General features: G+C 43.1%; 1 protein-coding gene across 2 annotated transcripts; it reads left to right on the forward strand.

The window, feature by feature from the left end:
* Positions 1 to 152: 152 nt before the first annotated feature.
* On the forward strand, positions 153 to 18,276 carry PUS7L (pseudouridine synthase 7 like). Of its 2 annotated transcripts, none has more exons than XM_033162798.1 (9): positions 153 to 249; positions 1,745 to 2,664; positions 4,400 to 4,559; positions 7,700 to 7,895; positions 9,446 to 9,544; positions 10,182 to 10,263; positions 14,927 to 15,204; positions 17,209 to 17,262; positions 17,949 to 18,276. In XM_033162798.1, exons 2-9 carry the CDS (start codon positions 1,761 to 1,763, stop codon positions 18,273 to 18,275), a joined length of 2,100 nt encoding a protein of 699 aa, XP_033018689.1. In that variant the 5' UTR covers positions 153 to 249; positions 1,745 to 1,760; the 3' UTR covers position 18,276. The 2 variants fall into 2 exon arrangements, with proteins under 2 accessions (XP_033018689.1, XP_033018691.1); XM_033162800.1 differs by lacking the exon at positions 153 to 249 and adding an exon at positions 1,291 to 1,478.
* Positions 18,277 to 19,138: the final 862 nt, after the last annotated feature.

The following is a 19,138-nucleotide window of genomic DNA, read 5'->3' on the forward strand; positions in this document are numbered from 1 at the left end:
AGTGGTATGCTCTGACTTCCTTAGCTCCGCCTCTTTATCCCTCCCCCCCCCTCTACCGCGCGGCTAAATGGAAGATTCCTTTCAGTCGCTCAAGCGCTATTGCCGCCAGGGGTCCTTCCGAGCCGCGCGGGTCGTGCTAAGTGTTGGCCGGGGGAATTTCCGTGCAATTGGATACAATTGCAGTTGGAACGTTGCGCCGGCGGCGGGGATTCGGCGTTGTGCGAGCCCGCAAAAGAGCCTTAACAGCAGGTCAGAGACCGCTGGTCTGCCTACCTCAGTGTTGCCTACTCTGACTGGAAGCGTCTCCCCCAAGGTGGTCAGAAGGGGGCGGGCACTCCCAGCTTTACCTGGATTGAACCTGGTGGGAGCTTCTGCCTGCAAGGTAGAGAGACCTTAGGATCAAGGAGACACGTGGTCCTCCAGATGTTCTCGTGCTGCAAATCCCAACCAGTGTGGCTAATGCCCAGGGGTGATGCGACTTGCCCTCCAGTAGCATTTGGAGGTCTACGCATTAGCCCACAACTGAAGTAGAGCCTGGCTAGAAATAGGAAGCAACAAGCAGCAGCAGCTTCCTGCAACCGTCGCTTTTCCTCCGCGCTCCCCCATCATGCGACTCAGATTTGAGCAACGCGGACCCTGTGGAATGGGGCTGCTCTTGCAAGGATCGCTGAGCCCCCTTCTCTGTCTCTCTTTCTCGGAGAAAGAGAAGTAATGTGGGCCTGGCTTGGTCACTGTGAGATCATAGATTTAGAAGGCACCACAAGGATGTTGTTGTTGTTGTTGATTGAATTTATACAACGCTCCTATACCCAGAGGTCTCAGGGCGGTTCACAGAAAAAAAATCAAAATATAAAACCACAATATATATAATCAAAATAAAAACAAAAACCCAATAACACCCCCTTCCCCATGCAAAACAAAGAGCCACATTTTAAAAGGGCATAGGATATGCAATGCAGGAATATTTTGTCCAATGTGGGGCTTGAACAGTTCCCAGGATTCTTTGGGAGAAGCAGTGTGCTTTAAATGTCTAAAGGGAGCAAAGGAGTGGGAAGAGTACTGCTCTCTTTCTCTCTGGCCAGTCCAGCTCTGCTCCCCAGCATTTCATCCAAAGGGAGAAGGCAAGTGGAAAGAGGAGGCAGAAGCTTCCCTGCCTGTTCACCTCTACTCTCTGGATACAGCGTGATGGACACAATAGCAAATGAGATAGCAAGTGAGCAACCGGAGACAGTGGGAGCTGTTCCATGCAATCACAACTCATTTATGTCTCCCTTTGCAAGCAAAAGGGGCAGCATCTGCTCTGGGGGACCTGCTGTCTAAGGAGGAGGTGATACTGCTGCAGAACTAATGGGTCAGAACTAATGGGTCCTGCTGAGATACTGGTCCATCAGCAGCTGCCCCAAGGTGTTGACCCCTGATGTCAGCCCTGCTCAAAGCACTTCCTTCTATCCATTCATTATATACTTACTGAATTATGGGTATTTTGCAGCAGAGGGCAACAGCGAGCATGAATACTAAGTCTTCGGTGCTAAGCAAAATATCCTGTTTATTCGACCATCCTTTGAAAACTGTTATGTGCTTAAGATTTTGGCCTTTGTACAGTATACAGATGTTAAAATTGTGCTGATTTGTGTAAAGAAAGAAAGAAAAGGAATATAAGCTACTTCCTCCAAATTTAACTTAACAGAGAGTGATTGTGTATGATTTTCTAAGACTTGGCTCCATCTTTTCTTCATTTTTCCAGGCTGTATAATATTGGAATGGAAGAAGATTCTGACAGGGCAGTGGCATTCCACTCTTGCACTTACGTGAATGATCACATTGGCTTCTGCGGCAGCTTAAAAACGTTCCCAAAGGACTTTGTAGTAACAGAAATAAATGCATTTGGGCAGTTAGTTAATGAGACCACAGCAGATTCTCCTGATAAACCCTGTGAGAGCCTGTCGGAACAAGCTGGGATCTGTCAACAGGATCCCAAAAGGCTGAGACTGAGTCGTCAAGAACTGTGCACAGATGAGGAATATTGCAACATTCAGGATGATGATGTTCACTGTTCCCTAGAATGTCTTTCTTTCTCTATTGGAGAAAGTGAAGAATATAAAGCTGATAATGTACCTGAAAACCTCCTTGCCAAAGCTGTTACCCTGGACTCCTTATTAGATAAGCACTCAAGGGAGCAACTTGATCAGTTTGCTTGCCGTGTGAAAGACATGTGGGAACCTAAATCTGAACTAGCGGTTCCTCCAGATGAATTTTCTCTTGGTCCGGTCCTTGACAAGAAGAATCGAGCCAGCTTGCATGGTGCCATCAGACAGGAATACCCTTTCTTAGCCACGGTGACAAAATGTGGCGAGATTATTGTAAAGGCAAATCAAGACTACCAAGATCTTTGCCAGCTGGTGTCTGAAGAGGAAGCATGTGGCTTTATGAAATTTTTAGATGCCAAACTAGAACAATCAAAGTTTGCTTTCAGACCTGATGGAGATAAGGAACACCGGAAGGTGGTTCACCACTTTATCAGTAAAAAATTTGGCAAGCTTGTGGAAACCAAGTCTTTCACCGACGCTCAACAAAAGATGGTCATTATAGTAAGGTTTCGTGAGAAAAGTGGTTCAAGGAAAAGGCCTGCTGCTGACAGTGGGATGAGAAAAGAAATTTACACAGGTAAGTATGCAATAACAATTTTGTCACTTCCTTGGAAGGGTTTATATGTACTTTGAAAATACACCAGCCCATAATAGACTAACGTATCACTGTCTTAATGAAATCTACATGAATTTATTGCAGTCCACAGACCGAAAATAAACAGTACAACAATAGTATATGTCAATAGTTATTAAGGTGTAAGATCGGTCTTGCTTGAATGAAGTCACCACTTGTTAAAAAGAGCCACATCACAATAAGCTGGTTCACTCTTAAGGTTAAACCATTGTTTAAAATAAACTATGGTTTAACAAGCACTTTGCTCCTCCCCTACGCCTGACTCTGCTGCATAGGGGAGGAAACAAGCCGGAGTTTGGTTTTTTGTGATGTGTACAACCAGGAATCGAGTGAGCTCATGCTTGCCTCAGACGCCTCGGCTTCTGCTTGTAGGTTTGTTTGGAGGATAACAAAACAATGAGCCCAGGTTCACATGCCACAAGAAATCAAACCTGCTTGTTCTTGGCTTGCTTCTGCCCCCTAGTGGCAAAGTCATGAACTGGGAGAGGAGCAAAGTCCTTGTTTTTTATTAAACTATGGTTTGTTTTAAACTATGGTTTAATGTTTAATGTTGCATGTGAGCCAGGCTGGAACTGATGAGGGTTGTAGTCTAGCAGCATTGGGAGGGCACTAGGTAGAACCAGTGATGCACAGGCAAGAATATCATTTCTGCAAGTTATTGCCGTGTAGCATAGAGTAAAATATGTTACCGCACTAGTTTATGTGAGAGCTATGGTTACCTACAGGGTGGATTTGATTTAAATCAAATCAGTTTAAATCACTAATCAGTAAGACTTGATTGAAATCTTTTGGTTGTTGTTGTTTTTTACAGAAAGACTCATTCTTGCTGGTATAATCTTAATATTTACAACCAGATGAAGGTTTCATTTTAGGAATAATAACTTTTCAGAGTAGTTTTTACAATTATATCAGAAATTACTGATTTGGATATACTATTAGAAATACCTAGACAGGTAATTATGAAAATATTGTGAGGTTTAATAAGTTACCTATTTATATTTGGACAGCATTTCTGCTGTACTTTATTGGAAGGAGAAAAATAATCATTTCCTTAATAACAATTTAAACAATTTATTTAACTAAAACAATAACATTATGTATCCATGTATCCATATGTATCCATGTTTGTTAACTGATGTGGTTAAATAATTTAAAAAAACAACAACAACACAGACTGAGTTTTAGCAAACATGAAAAAACTTAAAACAAATCCTTATTTCCTGATGTATAGCCTTTGGACTATAATGTAACTTAAAAAGAAAACTTATCTTTAGAAAGATTTTTCCTCCAAAAGCATTTTATTTTCAAAATCCACTTTAAATTTAAAAAGTGATTTAAATTTTAAAATCCTTTTTAAAAAAATTGTTAAAAAAGAATTGATTTTTATCCACCTTGGTTACCTACAGACAGCAGCCATAACTTTGACACTGCGTTTGCTAACATTTAGAAGCTGCTTAAAACGGGGTACTCCAGCTTAGTTTTAGTTTTACTGATTTCCGTAGAAAAAGGATTAATCAGTAAATAACCCATTTTTTCTCAATTGCTTTGCCGATGCCTACACTATCCTATCAAGAGATCTTCCATTAGCTCAGTCATTGGGGGGGGGGACACACCATCCATGTTTTCCGAGCGACGCCATCCACTTGGGTGCACTGAATCTGCAATAATGTGGTTGCAGCTTTTACTCTGCGGAAAGAGAACCTGGAAACGCTTGAAGCAATTAGCTTCTTGTCTGCTGAACTTGGCGTGCTCCCTTCAGACTTCAGTTACACAGGCATTAAAGACAAGAAGGCCATTACGTACCAAGCTATGGTTGTGAAGAAGGTGATGCCTGAAAGGTAATGAAAGATTTGTGGTCGCGCTTTAACATCACGGTTTGAATTAGACTCTAGCTCTCTTTTTAAATTCAGATCTAGTATTTAATTTTGCTGGTTAGAAAGGAGCTCCATTTTGTTTTGGGCTCTTAACGCTTGAAGCAATATGGGAAGTTAAAAGTCATTTGGTGTGCTTCGCATCTAGAGCAGGGATAGGAACCCAGGAGCCAAATGTGATACTCCCAGCTTTTCTCTCCGGCTCTCTGGACTCTTGATTAATAAGCTGTGTTCTTGAGTACCATTAAGATAGAAATAATTTCCCTTCTTTTCAAAGCGTTGCTCATTTAGTACACGAGAAACATGTTGATTTGGGTGCTTGTTTCTACAGCTGCATATGTAGCAAAATGGTGTAATGTTACTTGTCTTAAAGCAATTTTCACGGTTAATCGGCTGAACCTTTCACTTGCGCCTTCATCATTCTGATCCCTGAGAATCTGTTGTTCATCAAAGGGAAACTTTGTCTGCAACGCTCTCTAAAGCATAATGACTCTTTCCTTGTCAGCCTTACAAAAATAAACTCGCAGGACCATTTCTCTCCTTGGGTGTGTAATGTACATGCTTGTAATTGAAAACACAGCTGACAGTTCAAATATCTGACCTTGAAGTGTTCATTTAATCTTTTACTTCTAACACACATGAAATCCCCATTCAAGCCAAGGAAATGTTTTTCCAAGTAGAACTGCCACAGAATTGTGTGTGAGATTGGGGCAACATGTTGAAAATGCAATGTTGATTAAGTCCCTATATATTTTCTCTCTCGCAGAAGTATTCTGTAGAGGCTGTTACTAGTTAGCCCTCCCTTTTTTTCTTAAGCTATTTCTCCTTATATTTTTTTTATTGAATACTGTGCTGTTCTCACTCCCCAACTTTGCCCTGCCAGTCTTTCTTAAATTCTTATTTCTCAGTGCAAAGATACCTTTCTGTTTATCAGTTGCACTACTTTTATTTCGTTATCATGCATATTGCTTATAATGCATGTCCCTATGTAGTGAACAAATAAACAAACAAAACTTGAATACAGTATCTTCTTTAGCTTATCTTCCACAGCTTGAGAAAGTCTTATTCTCTCATTTCCAATAATCTGCACACTGGTTGTTGTTTTTACTTCTTTGTGGTTGTTAGCTGTCCAGGACATTTTGCAAAAATTAAAAATGGGAAAGTAGGATACAACTGTGTAAATATACAACCACAATTAATAAAAACCTGGCAAACCAAAGGCCTATATCGTCTAATAGATATTTTGTCAACCTTTGTCAACACAAGAAATGCAGGACAAACTAGAAGACACCCAAATGCCCTGGTTAGCACAACACCAATTACATGCCCTCTTAAACAATCCAGCAGTAAAATCAGCAGCAACTAGACCCCTGACAGCCTTCGAAAACCTCATCCTAATGACAAAGGGACACGGCAAAGGGATGGTATCTGCAATATACAAAATACTTCTCAAAAATCCCACGAACTCCCTAGACGCAATCAAAAAACAATGGGAAGATGACATAGGATATGAAATCAACCCCACCCAATGGACCAGAATGTGGTTCAAACCCCCCCTTTAAATCCATATCACTGAAAAGAAAAGAACTCGCCCTGAAACTAACCTACAGGTGGTACCTAACGCCAAGAAAATTAGTGCTAATACGCCCAGGAACCTCACCGAAATGCTGGAGAGGGTGCACTTCCACAGGCACATACCTCCACATGTGGTGGGAGTGCCCCAAAATCCAACCATTCTGGACAACAGCCATACGAGAAATATGTAAGATAACTAAGCAAGTGCTAGAAATCTCCCCATAATTGGTCTTCCAAGACAGCAATGCCCACTTACACCACAAAGAACTCATAACCCACCTACTCTCAGCAGCCAGAAACGTAATAACCAGACACTGGAGACACCTGTCAGGAGTAAGCATGGACCAATGGTACCAAGTAGTATGGGAAACAGCCCTACTAGAAAAACTAACCAGTAAGCTGAAACTGACATGGGGACAAATAGAAGGATATGCCTTCACCCTGGTATGGCTCCCCTTTATCACACACACAGCCCAACAAGACAATGACAAAAATCTACCGGCAGCATACAAATCAATATGGCTAACCTGATCAAAAATACTCATCCACCCCACTCACACAGGAAACCAAAGACCACCACAGCCAACCTCAAATGAACAATCACACCCTACGCCAACCCTGACCTCTTTCATCACCAAAGGAGCACAAGTGAACAACAGAGAACCTGCACAAAAAACGCTGACACCAAACCCTACATATATTAAGTAAAACAGAAATATCGTCACCCCACCCCACCCATCTCCCCACCCCGCCCACCTCTTCCCCCCCTTTTCTTCCTAATGTCTCAACAAACGAAACTGATTTGTAAAAATGTTACATGGAAAAAATACGAGAGAGACATTGCACATACCCTTGTAAATAAAATAAAAAACATTTAATAAAAAATACTTTAAAAACAGCAACACAGTTTGAGCTGAGAGACAAAAATAGGTAGTAGAATCAGCCCAAAGAGCAAGAACAGTAATATTTTCAAGTGGCATAGCATAGGAATGTCAACAGGGAGAGAAACCAAATGGAGTTCTGCAGTTTTGGCCACCGCACACAGCCTGCTCCCTGGCTACGCCCATGCTTTGCCTGCTCCTGTCATGCTCCTATGCACTTACCATGTGCTAAGTAATACATGTACAACATTAGCACTCTTAAGAATTGATGGTCCGGTTGCTCATCATCGACACACATATCGTATGTGCATCAAAACGTGGCAAGGTGTGTGTGCAATTCTTTTATCAATAAGTACTTTTTGTTTGGCCTACCTCCTGTAAAAAATCAGGCCACAATCTTAGCACATTGTGGGACTTGAGAGCACATTATTACAGAATTTCTGCTAATGCGTATTTTGCAGCAGTGTTAAGTGGTAGCAACGAAATATCAAAAGTTGAAGGTCCAAGCAAGGGGCATGCTCCCCCCCATCCCCCAGCAAAATCATTGGCAGTAAAATGCTATAGGAGGCTCATTTTTTGAAAACTGCTTTCTTGTTAAAATATTTAGCGTCTAGAAAATGACACGGCATTTCCAACGTTTCCTTTCTGCAGGTTGAAAGAAGTTGGAAACACCATTGGGAAAAAAGGAATTGGTGTGTCTAATGTACACTCTGCTAGTCAGCCGCTGAGACTTGGTCAGTTGCAAGGAAACCGTTTTGATATAATTGTAAGAGATTTAAAACTTCAGAGCAATGACTGTTCTGCGAGCCTAAAGGAGAGAATATATGAAGCAACTGAGAATGTCAAGGTAAAGCAGTAATACATTTCAAAAGATGCTGCCTCTGGCTTTCATGCCCCTATGATTTAAAAATACTACATAGTGTCTGGATCAGCATTGCAAGCTGAAGATGCACCTCTTTGCCTTAGCTTTGGACACTTGAGGTGTGTATTTTTGGATCCACCTTATTTTTGTAAGTCTAAACTGTGTTTAATACTGTGTAACATTGTTGTTGTTGTTGTTCAGTCGTTTAGTCGTGTCCGACTCTTCGTGACCCCATGGACCAGAGCACGCCAGGCACGCCTATCCTTCACTGCCTCCCGCACTGGGGTCAACATCACTGTTTACCAAACTTGGGTCTTTGGACTGTAGTTTTTTGACTACAATTCCAATCATCCTTGACCACTGGTCCTGCAAGCTAGGGATATTGGGAGTTGTAGTCCAAAAAGGGGGGGAAGCGGGTGACCCAAGTTTGGGAAGCTGTGGTCTACATGTCTTTGTCCATGGAGTTTTCTTGGCGGGGATACTGGAGTGGCTTGCCAGTTCCTTCTCCAGGTGGATCACGTTTGGTCCAAACTCTCCACTATGACCTGTCCATCTTGACCTGTCCATAGCTTCCCTGAGCAATTCAAGCCCCTTCGCCACGACAAGGCAGTGATCCAGGGGTAACATTGTATATTAATATTAATGTTGTGTTTTAATAGTCGTAATCTGCCCCAGAACCTTAGGATGAAGGGTGGGAAATAAAATACTTTAGTAGTAGTAGTAGTAGTAATAATAGTAACAACAACAACAACAACAACAACAACATCACAAGAAGTAATCCTCCATGCTATTCTGCATCTGGGGAACACTGTGTACAGTTCTGGGTGCTACATTTTAAGAAGGATATTGACAAATTGGAGTGCATCTAGAGAGGGGTAGCCAAGTGGTCTAGAGAACAAGCCCTATGAGGAATGGTTGAAAGCTGGAGAAGGTTAAAGGGAGCCATGATTAGTTTTCTTCAGATATCTGAAGGGCTGTCTCAGGGTAAGGCCAGAAGGCACATGGGGCCACCATCTTGCTGAAGCTAAGCAGCAATGTTGACATGGTGATGACTAACAGTCATACCCTCTTCAGCAGCAATCTTAAGCGTCAACCTTACGCTTTCAAACTTCACAGTTGGTGAATAGGTTTCATGGTAATGTAACAAGCAATGGGTCTGGTCAGTGCTTGGATAGGAAACCACCTGGGAACTGTATATATGGCAGGAAGAGGTGATATATAAATGTAAGAAAATGAATAGTAATAAATGGGATGGAGCAGACATCTTCTCTGTTGCTCCAGATGGCAGGACCTAGAGCCAAGGGAAAGAAATTGCAGGGAAGCAGATTCCAGCAAAACCTTAGCAGAAACTTCCTAAGAGTAAGAGCCAATGGGTCTCCTTCACTGGAGGTATTCAAGCCAATGCAGAATGGTCAGGTGTAGTTGCAAGATTCTTGTATTGAACACCGGGGTGGGCTACACAGCCACCTAGGTCCCTTCTAACTCAAAAATGCTGCGATTCTTCGTGTGTTAAACTTTTCTCTTCTACTTTGCAGAAAAATGGTTTTATAAATTTCTTTGGACCTCAGCGATTTGGACAAAGGCAGACTATACAGACAGATCAAATTGGATTGGCTCTGCTGAATGAAGAACTGGTATACACACACACACACATACAATTTTATACTTCCCTTCCTCCTAAGAGCTATTGGGTTGGGGTGGGGTTACACATAGTTCTCCTTTACTATTCTAACAATTTTGTGAGCTAGGTTAGTCTGAAAGAGATGCACTGGCCCACGATCACTCAGTGAGCTTTATGGCGGTGTGTGAGAGAACAGGCTCTTTTTTAAAAAATCGGATTATCATTCCCTCGATTTCCAGTGTTTAAACAGTGAGTGTTGTTCCTTTTGTAGCCAAAACAGCACCCACCATGCAGACTTAGGGGAACTCCCAAGGTTTGCAGAAGTACATAAAAATCTTTAGAAAACGCAAAGTGGGAGGGGGTAAAACCCCAAATGGTCCACGAGGACTAAGTTTGTGTGGAGGCCACAGAATACTTTCTAATCAGCAGCAACAGGGACAGAAAACTGGAGGGGTTGGGTAAGACAGAGTATATTGGAGCATCATGGAGCATGGCATGACTGAGTTAACGGGACCACTCTCCCCTTGCCACATTTGGACATAGGTCGCCCTTGTAAAAGTCCAGTCATTCGGAATCAAAGCTGGTGCTAATTTGAGAAACTTTTAAGAAGACATAAAGCAACATGGCATTTGTGTTTACTTGCCTTGAAGGTCAAAGCGGTGAAATTGTTTTTCACACCGGAAGATTCAGATGATCCTGTAAATAGAGCGAAGAGATACTTCCTTCAGACCGGTAAATATGCCATCTCGTATGAAACATATCGCAGGAAGAAAACCTTGCTGCGTAGTGAGGAAAAAACCGTTTGGGTTTTTTAACAGAAGCAATATTAAAATCAGTGGAAGTGAAAATCAGTACCGGTAGTTATGCGCTCACGTGTGGATGTGTGTCTTAAAAGGTTCTCAGTATTTGCTTTTTTAAAGATATAGATATAGATATACTTAATATGCTTAATATTCAGAATTTCATAACAAATATATATATAAAGATACATAAAATATATACAGTCGTACCTTGGAAGTCGGGCGGAATCTGTTCCAGAAGTCTGTTCAATTTCCAAAACATTTGAAAACCAAATCGCGGATTCTGATTGGCTGCAGGAAGCTCCTGTGGCCAATCGGAAGCCCCGTCGGACATTCAGGTTCCTAAAAACGTTTGCAAACCGGAACAGTCACTTCCGGGTTTGCGACGTTCGTGAGCCAAAAGGTACGAATTCCAGGGCATTTGACAACCAAGGTACGACTGTATTTAAAGCCTACAAGGAATAAGAGCATTGCAATTCATTTATTTAAAGGCTGAAAACTCTCTCAAAATGCCTGTTGAAGCAAGAATGTTTTAAACTTTGGAAATTATGTTAAGAAATTTTCTTTTCTTTGATTTTTGTTTTTGTGGGTTTTTCTTGTTACTATTATAACCTTTTGGGGTTTTTTTTGTTTTTCTTCTTGTAACGTGTAGCATCTTTATTTGTTGTTGTGTTTGTTATTTGAGTGAATGTTTTTAAAATAATAAAGTATTTAAAAATTTATTTTAAAAAAATGAAATTTCAGAAGCTTAGGGAGCTGGGGAAGAGAGATTAATTTCTGTTGGTCAGAGGCAAAGCTTCAGTGATCCACGATGAGCAAAACCCGAAGAGGTTGTCCAAAACTATCAAATAGATGCGATTCTGTCAAATCTATACAGGTTGAACGATTTGGTTTTCTGGGCAGTTTCGATGACATTAGTGCAAAAGGGTCAGTTTTCAGTTCAGAGGGCATACCAAGCCCTCGCTAAAATAAAAATTGCCTGCTTTTGGAAAAGAAAAAAAAAGCCTGTTGAAATCGGAAAGCCTTTGTCAGATGCCTGAAGTTCCTTGGAGGTCAGTGTGTTTTGTGTGTCTTTTTCTGCTCTCCGTTGTGAACAATGGGTTAAATTACACAGTACTTGGCCCATGTCTTGAGTTAGCACATCTCCCACGTCTGGATGTGCTCTGTCTCCACCAGACCTTATTTATTTATTTGAACACACAAGCGCAAGTAGTAGAGCTACAGTGACAAGATGTGACTTGGTTGCTTTGACAAGCTGTTATATGGGCATGCTGCCCTTTTACGTGACTGCGGCAATTGCTGTCACTCTACAGTGACCCATTGTGGGAATACACTTCGTGGGTGCACTTGCACCTACGGTCATTTATGTTTATCTACTATCATTTATGCACTATTTTATGTATATCTCCACGCCAAAGTGAAAGTGAAAGGAGGATCGAGTAGGCGACTTGCCGCTGGGATCCCTCCGCCGGGACTTTTAGGCTCCAAGTTTAAATTGTTTAATGGTCAGTTAATCTGTTTCCCGCCCTTTTCAAGGGCAGCAACAGTATTCTGATTGGTAAAAGTGTTGATCATGACGTTGCTTGTTCTTGTGAATAAAAGGCTGCAGCTCCCCGTGCTGGGTGTGGTACTACTGGTGTAAGAAAAGAGAACGAAAGGAAAAGTGTTAGAGCAGGAGAGAGCTAGCTAGCGTGGAAGACGGTGGAACGGACAAGCCCAGAGAGAAGGTAGCATGGCAAGGTACAGAGAGAAGAGACCGCCCGCGCGGGTCAGCCAAAGCCGTCTAAAGAAAACCATGGTCGTCTGTCTTTATTTCATTTTAGTTTAATTTTTACCGTTTACTAGCTTATTATTTGGCCGCCGTTTTGGCCACCTTTACTTTGGTTCCTTGCTTTTGGGAACAACTTAGGAGGTCGCAAGTATTTGCAGATTCATCTACGAGGCACTCATTCATCTGAACGACTCGCTCATCCTTCAGATTCAGCCTGGCGGACAACCCTCTTCATGGCACGGTGTGAGCTGGGCTCTGGAATTACCGGCCGTCCCATCCGCAGGCTTGGCCGGTGCTCCGTGCAAGGGTGCACATGAGGCGCTGGCCGCAGATCCCCCAGCAACTGGTATCCTGTGCACAGTTGACCCTGTCCTGTGCACAGGAAGCTCCAGCCAAAGAATCCCCGCAACCCATCTTAGGTCTTTGCCCACGAAAATCTCTCCTGTAATTTTAAACACTCTTGCTTTCATTTCTGAACGTTTCACTGCAAAGTTTCCTTTCTTTGTTGCCCTTTCCTCCACAGGGCTTTTCTTCTCTGCTTCCAAGTGTAACTGGAGCTCCCTAGAGTGTTGGCTGCTTCAGTGATGTAACTAACCTTTTCTTCAAACTGCCAGGAATTAATTGCTTTCCCATGCCCTAAAGAGCTGCGTAGAAAAAGGGAAGTAATCATCACCTAATTGAGCAGTGAGCTGCAGAATATATACCACAGCATTACATCATTTTCAGCACCTTTTTAATGGGGGGGGCACTGTTTGCAGAAAGGACCCCCCCACCCCCACAAGATTATACATTTGCCCATGTTAGGAGGTTAGCAGAAAGGAAGTGAGTAACTGAGGGGAATGTAAGTGTCTGATAGGATCTGCAGGTGCGACTGTTTTTTTTTCTGAGAAAGGGGCTTTCTGAAAATGTCGTTTCAGATTCTGCTGTAAAGATGCTGTTCTTCAGCAATGAAAATCAAGCAAAATAAGGGAAAACTTTATTGATTTTTTGATACATCATTTCCCCCTTGGAGCTGAGTTGATGGACACATTTAGTATTCCCCTTGCCTCTAACACATTCAGAAAAGTGGACTGGCTCAGCATTGCTTACTTGGAGCAAAAGCACATTTACCTAACATTCCTTGGTTAGAGGAATGAAGGGGTGTGTGGGTGACGAATTGGAAACAAAAAATATTAGTTTTCTCCAAGTTTGAAATCTTAATTACTCCCTCTTTTTCCACCCATGCCCAAAAGAGCACTTCTTTTTCTTGATGGTTTTCCTGCTTTCCTTATGGAAATGCAATTCTTTTCATTCTCGTTGCCTTCTCTTGCTCTCACTTTCAATTGACTTCGCTTGTCCTTAACGATTCCATTGTGTGGTCAAATCGCATGGGCTGCATAGCGCCAGGATGATACCCCATTCCCTGTGTGACCCCAGATCACCTGAAATTGCCAAGGTGGCTAATGGGATAAGAAAAAAAGAAGTAGCAGTCAGGAAGACATAGTGCAGAAAGTGGAAAGCAAACAGCGAGCCAGTTTGCACGTGACACTAAGCCAAACCATGGCTAAGCTAATGTGTCTGCATGCAGGTAGATGCAGCAGAAATCATGGCCGCTTTGCTTCTCACCTGGGTCTCTTGAAGCTAAGCCATGGTTTCTGTTAGTATTGTGTCCAAACCCAGGCACATGGTTTGTCTTCCCCAGACAACCATGAGCAGCATGCCAGGAACAGACCTTGGCTACAACTTACCGTTTGTCTAGAGCAAGGCAGCTAGACTGGTGACAGGGAGCAGCCGCCGAGACCACATAACACCAGTCCTGAAAGACCTACATTGGCTCGCGATACGTTTCTGAGCACAATTCAAAGTGTTGGTGCTGACCTTTAAAGCCAGGCATAGGCAAACTCGGCCCTCCAGATGTTTTGGGACTACAACTCCCATCATCCCTGACCACTGGTCCTGTTAGCTAGGGGTGATGGGAGTTGTAGTCCCAAAACATCTGGAGGGCCGAGTTTGCCTATGCCTGTTTAAAATCCTAAACATCCTCGGCCCAGTATACCTTAAGGAGCATCTCCACCCCCACCGTTCAGCCCGGACACTGAGGTCCAGCTCTGAGGGTCTTCTGGCAGTTCCCTCACTGCGAGAAGTGAGGTTACAGGGAACCAGGCAGAGGGCCTTCTCGGTAGTGGCACCTGCCCTGTGGAACGCGCTCCCATTAGATGTCAAAGAAATAAACAACTATCTTGACTTTTAGAAAACATCTGAAGGCAGCCCTGTTTAGGGAAGCTTTTAATGTTTGATGTACTTAACATGTTTTTAATATTCTGTTGGGAGCCTGCCAGAGTGGCTGGGGAAACCCGGCCAGATGGGCGGGGTAGAAATAATAAGTTGTTGTTGTTGTTGTTGTTGTTGTTGTTGTTGTTAAGTAAACTGGGCCTTGGGGGGGGAAGGAAATGAAACATGTAAAAAAATCATCATAGTAGTAGTTTAGATAAATATTTATCTGCCCCTGAAAGTGCTATTTTTGACGTGGAAAAGTGGAGAACCAATGAATGAATAAATCCGACAGCTTAGAGTTGGGGCTCCTTGAGTTTTGGAAGTCCAAGCATCTCTGCGAAGCCAAGAGGGCACAATCTCAACTGAGGAAAAACACAGAGCATAATGGACATGGTGGAGAGGACTCAAAAGGGGGGGGGGGAATCAGTGAGCAAGAGAAGCAGCCAGCACCATTCAACCACCCACTGCTTCTCATATGATATGTGGAGGAGAAACAGAAGTTGCGCTGCGAAGGTGCACTTTAGAAGCAAAATGTGTAGAAGCTCATTATCGGTTTTCTCTTATTTTTCAGAGGACGCCAAAGGTACCCTCTCAATGCTGCCTGACTTCAAAGTCAGAGAGACAATGCTGCTGCGTGCCTTGAACCGCTATGGTGTAAATCACGAGGGATGTGCGCGAGGGTGGCTCAGCATTCCTCATTCCATGCGTATTTTCTACGTCCATGCATATTGCAGTAAGATTTGGAACGAAGCCGCTTCCTACCGGATTAAGATCTACGGTACAAGAGTTGTGACTGGCGACCTCATCTTTTCGGGAACACGTTCTGAAAGCTCTTCGCTGAATGACAAGGTAAACAGGAGCTTGAAAGGCACGGATAGCAAATCTGATCCTCTCTGTGTCTGTTAAATTTCATTAAAATTCGAATGAGGCCTTTCATCTTCCTGGTACTCCATAAATAAACATGCTGTGTTTACAAAAGGTGCAGCCTGTTTTGGCAGAACCATTCAGATATAGATTATTTTGCTATGCATGTTTATGAGAACCAAGCCTTTTTGTGTGTGTGAAATCTAATGTGGTCCAGGATGTTGCATGCGTGAAATGGGATAGTGCTCCTATTGGAATAAGATGAATGGATGTCAATTCATGATGTCAACATGTTCAGGAAATTGATTGGTGAAGGTTCAGGTAACATACCCACTTATCAATCAGAACATCCTATAATTATTAATTATTTTGCAAAAAATAATAATAAACCAATAAAAACCTTTACCCGTGTGCATAATGTCTTCTGTAGATACTACCAGCTTGCTTTCAAACTCATCATTGATATCATGAGGACTATAACTGTGTATTTCGTTGGGGTTTTTTGTTTTTTGTTTTGCTTAGTTGAATTGGATCTTCTCAAAGATAATGGCTATAGAACCAATGAAATTGTATGTGGATTGCATCTCAGAAGAAACAGCGCTGCCCAGTTAATACAGCTATATTTCACCTGGGCTGAAAGGCAGGGTAGAGATATTTAGATAGGTTAAAAACATAAAATAACCTCTGGGTTGTTCAAAATGCTATTTCAGAAAAATAAAAATCAGAAGACGTCATCCAGTTGGAAGCCTGTGTACTCTTTTAATCATGAAGTTATTTCAGCATGGCTAACATTAATTTCACATTCTTTACCATTTAAAGTGGTGTGTTCTGTGATTTACAAATGGGATAAGTACACAGCCAAGTCAAACAGTTGTTTCTAATTTTGTGTTGGTTGAAGGCAACCATTTGTCTTTGCAATACATAACTTGGAAATGTTTTCTCTTAAAGGATGGCGAGGGTTGCAACCTTACACCAATTCACCTGAAAGTAAAATTGAATTCTGAGTAAGCGTGCATAGAATTGCATTGTAGACGTACAGTAGGTATATAATTGGTTCACATTCTGCAGAAATTCCACTGCCTCTCACTAGTGGCAATGTCCAAGTAGGGAAATTCCACTCAAGAGAAGCTCCTTATCTATAGAACCTTAGTTAGGACTCAGCTACATTAGTATGGAAACACCGTTTTGAATGCATTATAAACATGCAGCACCAGGTGGTGACAGAGGGTAAAATAAATTCTGTGCAATTTTCTGTAGCAGTTTATATGGGCCACATGGCCGAAATAAACCTACCTACCTACCTACCTACCTACCTACCTACCTGTAGCAGTTTCCCCCTTCATTATAACGAGTTAATTTCTGACTTATTTATAGCATTTTTCCCTGTGTGTAGATCCACCCTTAGTCTGTTTATAGACTGCATTTTTCACACGTTGCGCTCAAAGCAGTTTATAAGAAGCAACCTTATAAATACAAAAATGCAACAACCATCTTGTGTAATGAAAACTGCAATCAAAATGATAGCATCGCTGCAGCACTAACAGTCCAACGATTCATTTTTCTTTTGAAATATATCACAAAAAATGAAGCGAGCATGCCAGTTAATATCCCAAAACATCCCTAAAACTAATATAAGATCAAAAGACCAGACACAGTTTTTTGGGCAGCTGTTCCCTCTTGGGGAACAGGTAAGTAGAAGCAGCTATACCTTGATGGCCAACACAGTCTCTTCCCTCCCTCTACTAGTTGAGCTCTAACAGTACAAGCCTAGCCTAGCCATGTCTACTCTGAGCAAGACCTGCTGGGGCTTACTGCCAGGTAACGGGAGCTAGGATTGCAGCCTGAAAACCTAGCATACATGTTTTAAACCTTAAATACTGCATTGCAAACTGGCCTGGGAATTATTTGAAGGGTGGGAATAGAAATCTCTAGAAGAAGTCAAAAAACAACAACATGGTACATACTTTCCCCCCGTTTTTTTTATACCAGGTCCACGTAGTAACAGCTGCAGAAGAAGAGGCCAAAGAATATGCAATAAATCAGGTACGTTTTGGGAAATGCATTTCTTTAAAGTATTAAAGGAGCACTAGGCTTATGACATTGGCATGAGTTTGGCCAAACTGCGGGAGGCAGTGGAGGATAGGCGTGCCTGGCGTGCTCTGGTCCATGGAGTCACGAAGAGTCGGACACGACTGAACGACTGAACAACAACAGGCTTATGACATACACTTTAAGTTGCAGGCATAGCTTGATCACTGGAAAATATAAATACAGTCGTACCTTGGAAGTCGAATGGAATCCGTTCCTGAAGTCCATTCAACTTCCAAAACGTTTGGAAACCAAAGCGTGGCTTCTGATTGGCTGCAGGAAGCTCCTGCAGCCAATCAGAAGCCACGCCGGACGTTCGGCTTCCGAAAATCGTTTGAAAACCAGAACACTCACTTCCGGGTTTCGATCGTTCGGGAGCCAATTTGTTCGGGAGCCAAGGCGTTCAAGATGCAAGGTACAACTGTAGAAGGAAATGACAACCCAAACCAAAAATCCAGATCTGTGTGCATTTTGCAGGGTTCTCTTGCTACCACCCTTCCTCCATCCCCCCCCACCCCCCGCAACCAGCAATTCCTCTGTGTTCCTTTGTTCTGACATCTCCTGGGCACGCATACATGTGCTTTTCTGCAAACCCGCTCCCCTTCCACAGATACGCTCACCTTGCTTTTTTCTTCCCAAAGGTGATTATCCCAATGGCTGGCTACAACGTCCGCTATCCCACTAACCAAGTCGGGGAGTGGTATCGCAAAAGACTTGCCCGTGATGGGCTGCAGATGCGCCATTTCAGGCTTCCTTCATTACAGCTGAACGTGCCCGGGTGCTACCGACATCTCCTGAAGTATCCGCACGATCTGTCGTACAGTTTTTTAAAAAGCGGCGAAGAACCAATAGGAACTGGGGACAATTCCCCGATAGATCCCGAAACTTCTCTTTCAGTGTCGTTTTGGCTCGATCCTTCGTGTTACGCAACTGTTTGTTTGGGGGAAATAATGAAGTGCAGTCTTTAAACGAAACAAAATCAAAAGGCAGAGCTTCGCTGTATAGAAATACGGCACTCTCAACAAAAAAATGGCATGGGGGGCTGCGTAGAAAAAAAAGTGGTGCTGCACCTTGGCTTGGGGGAGGTGGGGGCTGCTCTTCCTCAGGCTGCAAAATGTCTTGGGCCAGATCTCCCACCTTGGACAGTGCAGGAGAACAGCCAACCTGCCAGCCTTAAGCTTCCTGAACAAGTAAACCCAACATCCCTGTGCTCCTAAATTGGACCAGCATCTAATTCTTTGCCTTATCCACACATTAAGTTTCAACTTGTTATTGCTCACCTAGCCTGCATCTGGGTATTCATACCACAGGCCCTGCATTTCATGCAACTCTGTGGAGCTCTCCAATTTCTCTTTGGCACTGGGTGAAAACCTTATGTGCCTGATTTTCGAAATCTGGCTTTCAGGGTTCTTTTAAGACTGATTCCCCCCCCTCCTCCACTCAGCTTTCAAGTTGCTTTGTTTTCATTGGCCATTATAGCAGTTTGGTCTTGGGACTTGTTTGGGGCTGAAGAGCAGGGTGAAAGTGCACATAATGAAATAGAATGAAAAACAGAACCAGGGCTGTTTTAAGCATATGCGGCGCCGGGGTGCAAATATCTGCCCGGTGCGCCGCCCCCCCCCAAGGTTGCCCAGTCCCAGGCATGCAGGAAGGCAGAGCCAGACGGCCGCCTCAGCATCTTGCTGGCTCAGTGGGCCCCCCCCAACTCGTGGCGCAAAGCCGCCCACAGAAGAAGAGCCCGCCCGTTCGACAAGCAGGCTCTTCCCCAAACTGAACTCTCGGGCCCTGGATTCTGGGCCTAGCACCCCTGAGAGTCCGGCACCCGGTTGCC

Source organism: Lacerta agilis, chromosome 10, assembly GCF_009819535.1.
Source record: "Lacerta agilis isolate rLacAgi1 chromosome 10, rLacAgi1.pri, whole genome shotgun sequence".
Lineage (NCBI taxonomy): Eukaryota > Metazoa > Chordata > Lepidosauria > Squamata > Lacertidae > Lacerta > Lacerta agilis.

Bases quoted from the DNA above. Each gene is read 5' to 3' on its own strand.
- PUS7L (XM_033162798.1), top strand. From the start codon at position 1,761: ATGGAAGAAGATTCTGACAGGGCAGTGGCATTCCACTCTTGCACTTAC. The intron at 7,896-9,445 runs GTAAAGCAGTAA...TCTACTTTGCAG, and splicing joins AAGCAACTGAGAATGTCAAG to AAAAATGGTTTTATAAATTT. The intron at 10,264-14,926 runs GTAAATATGCCA...CTTATTTTTCAG, and splicing joins GAGATACTTCCTTCAGACCG to AGGACGCCAAAGGTACCCTC.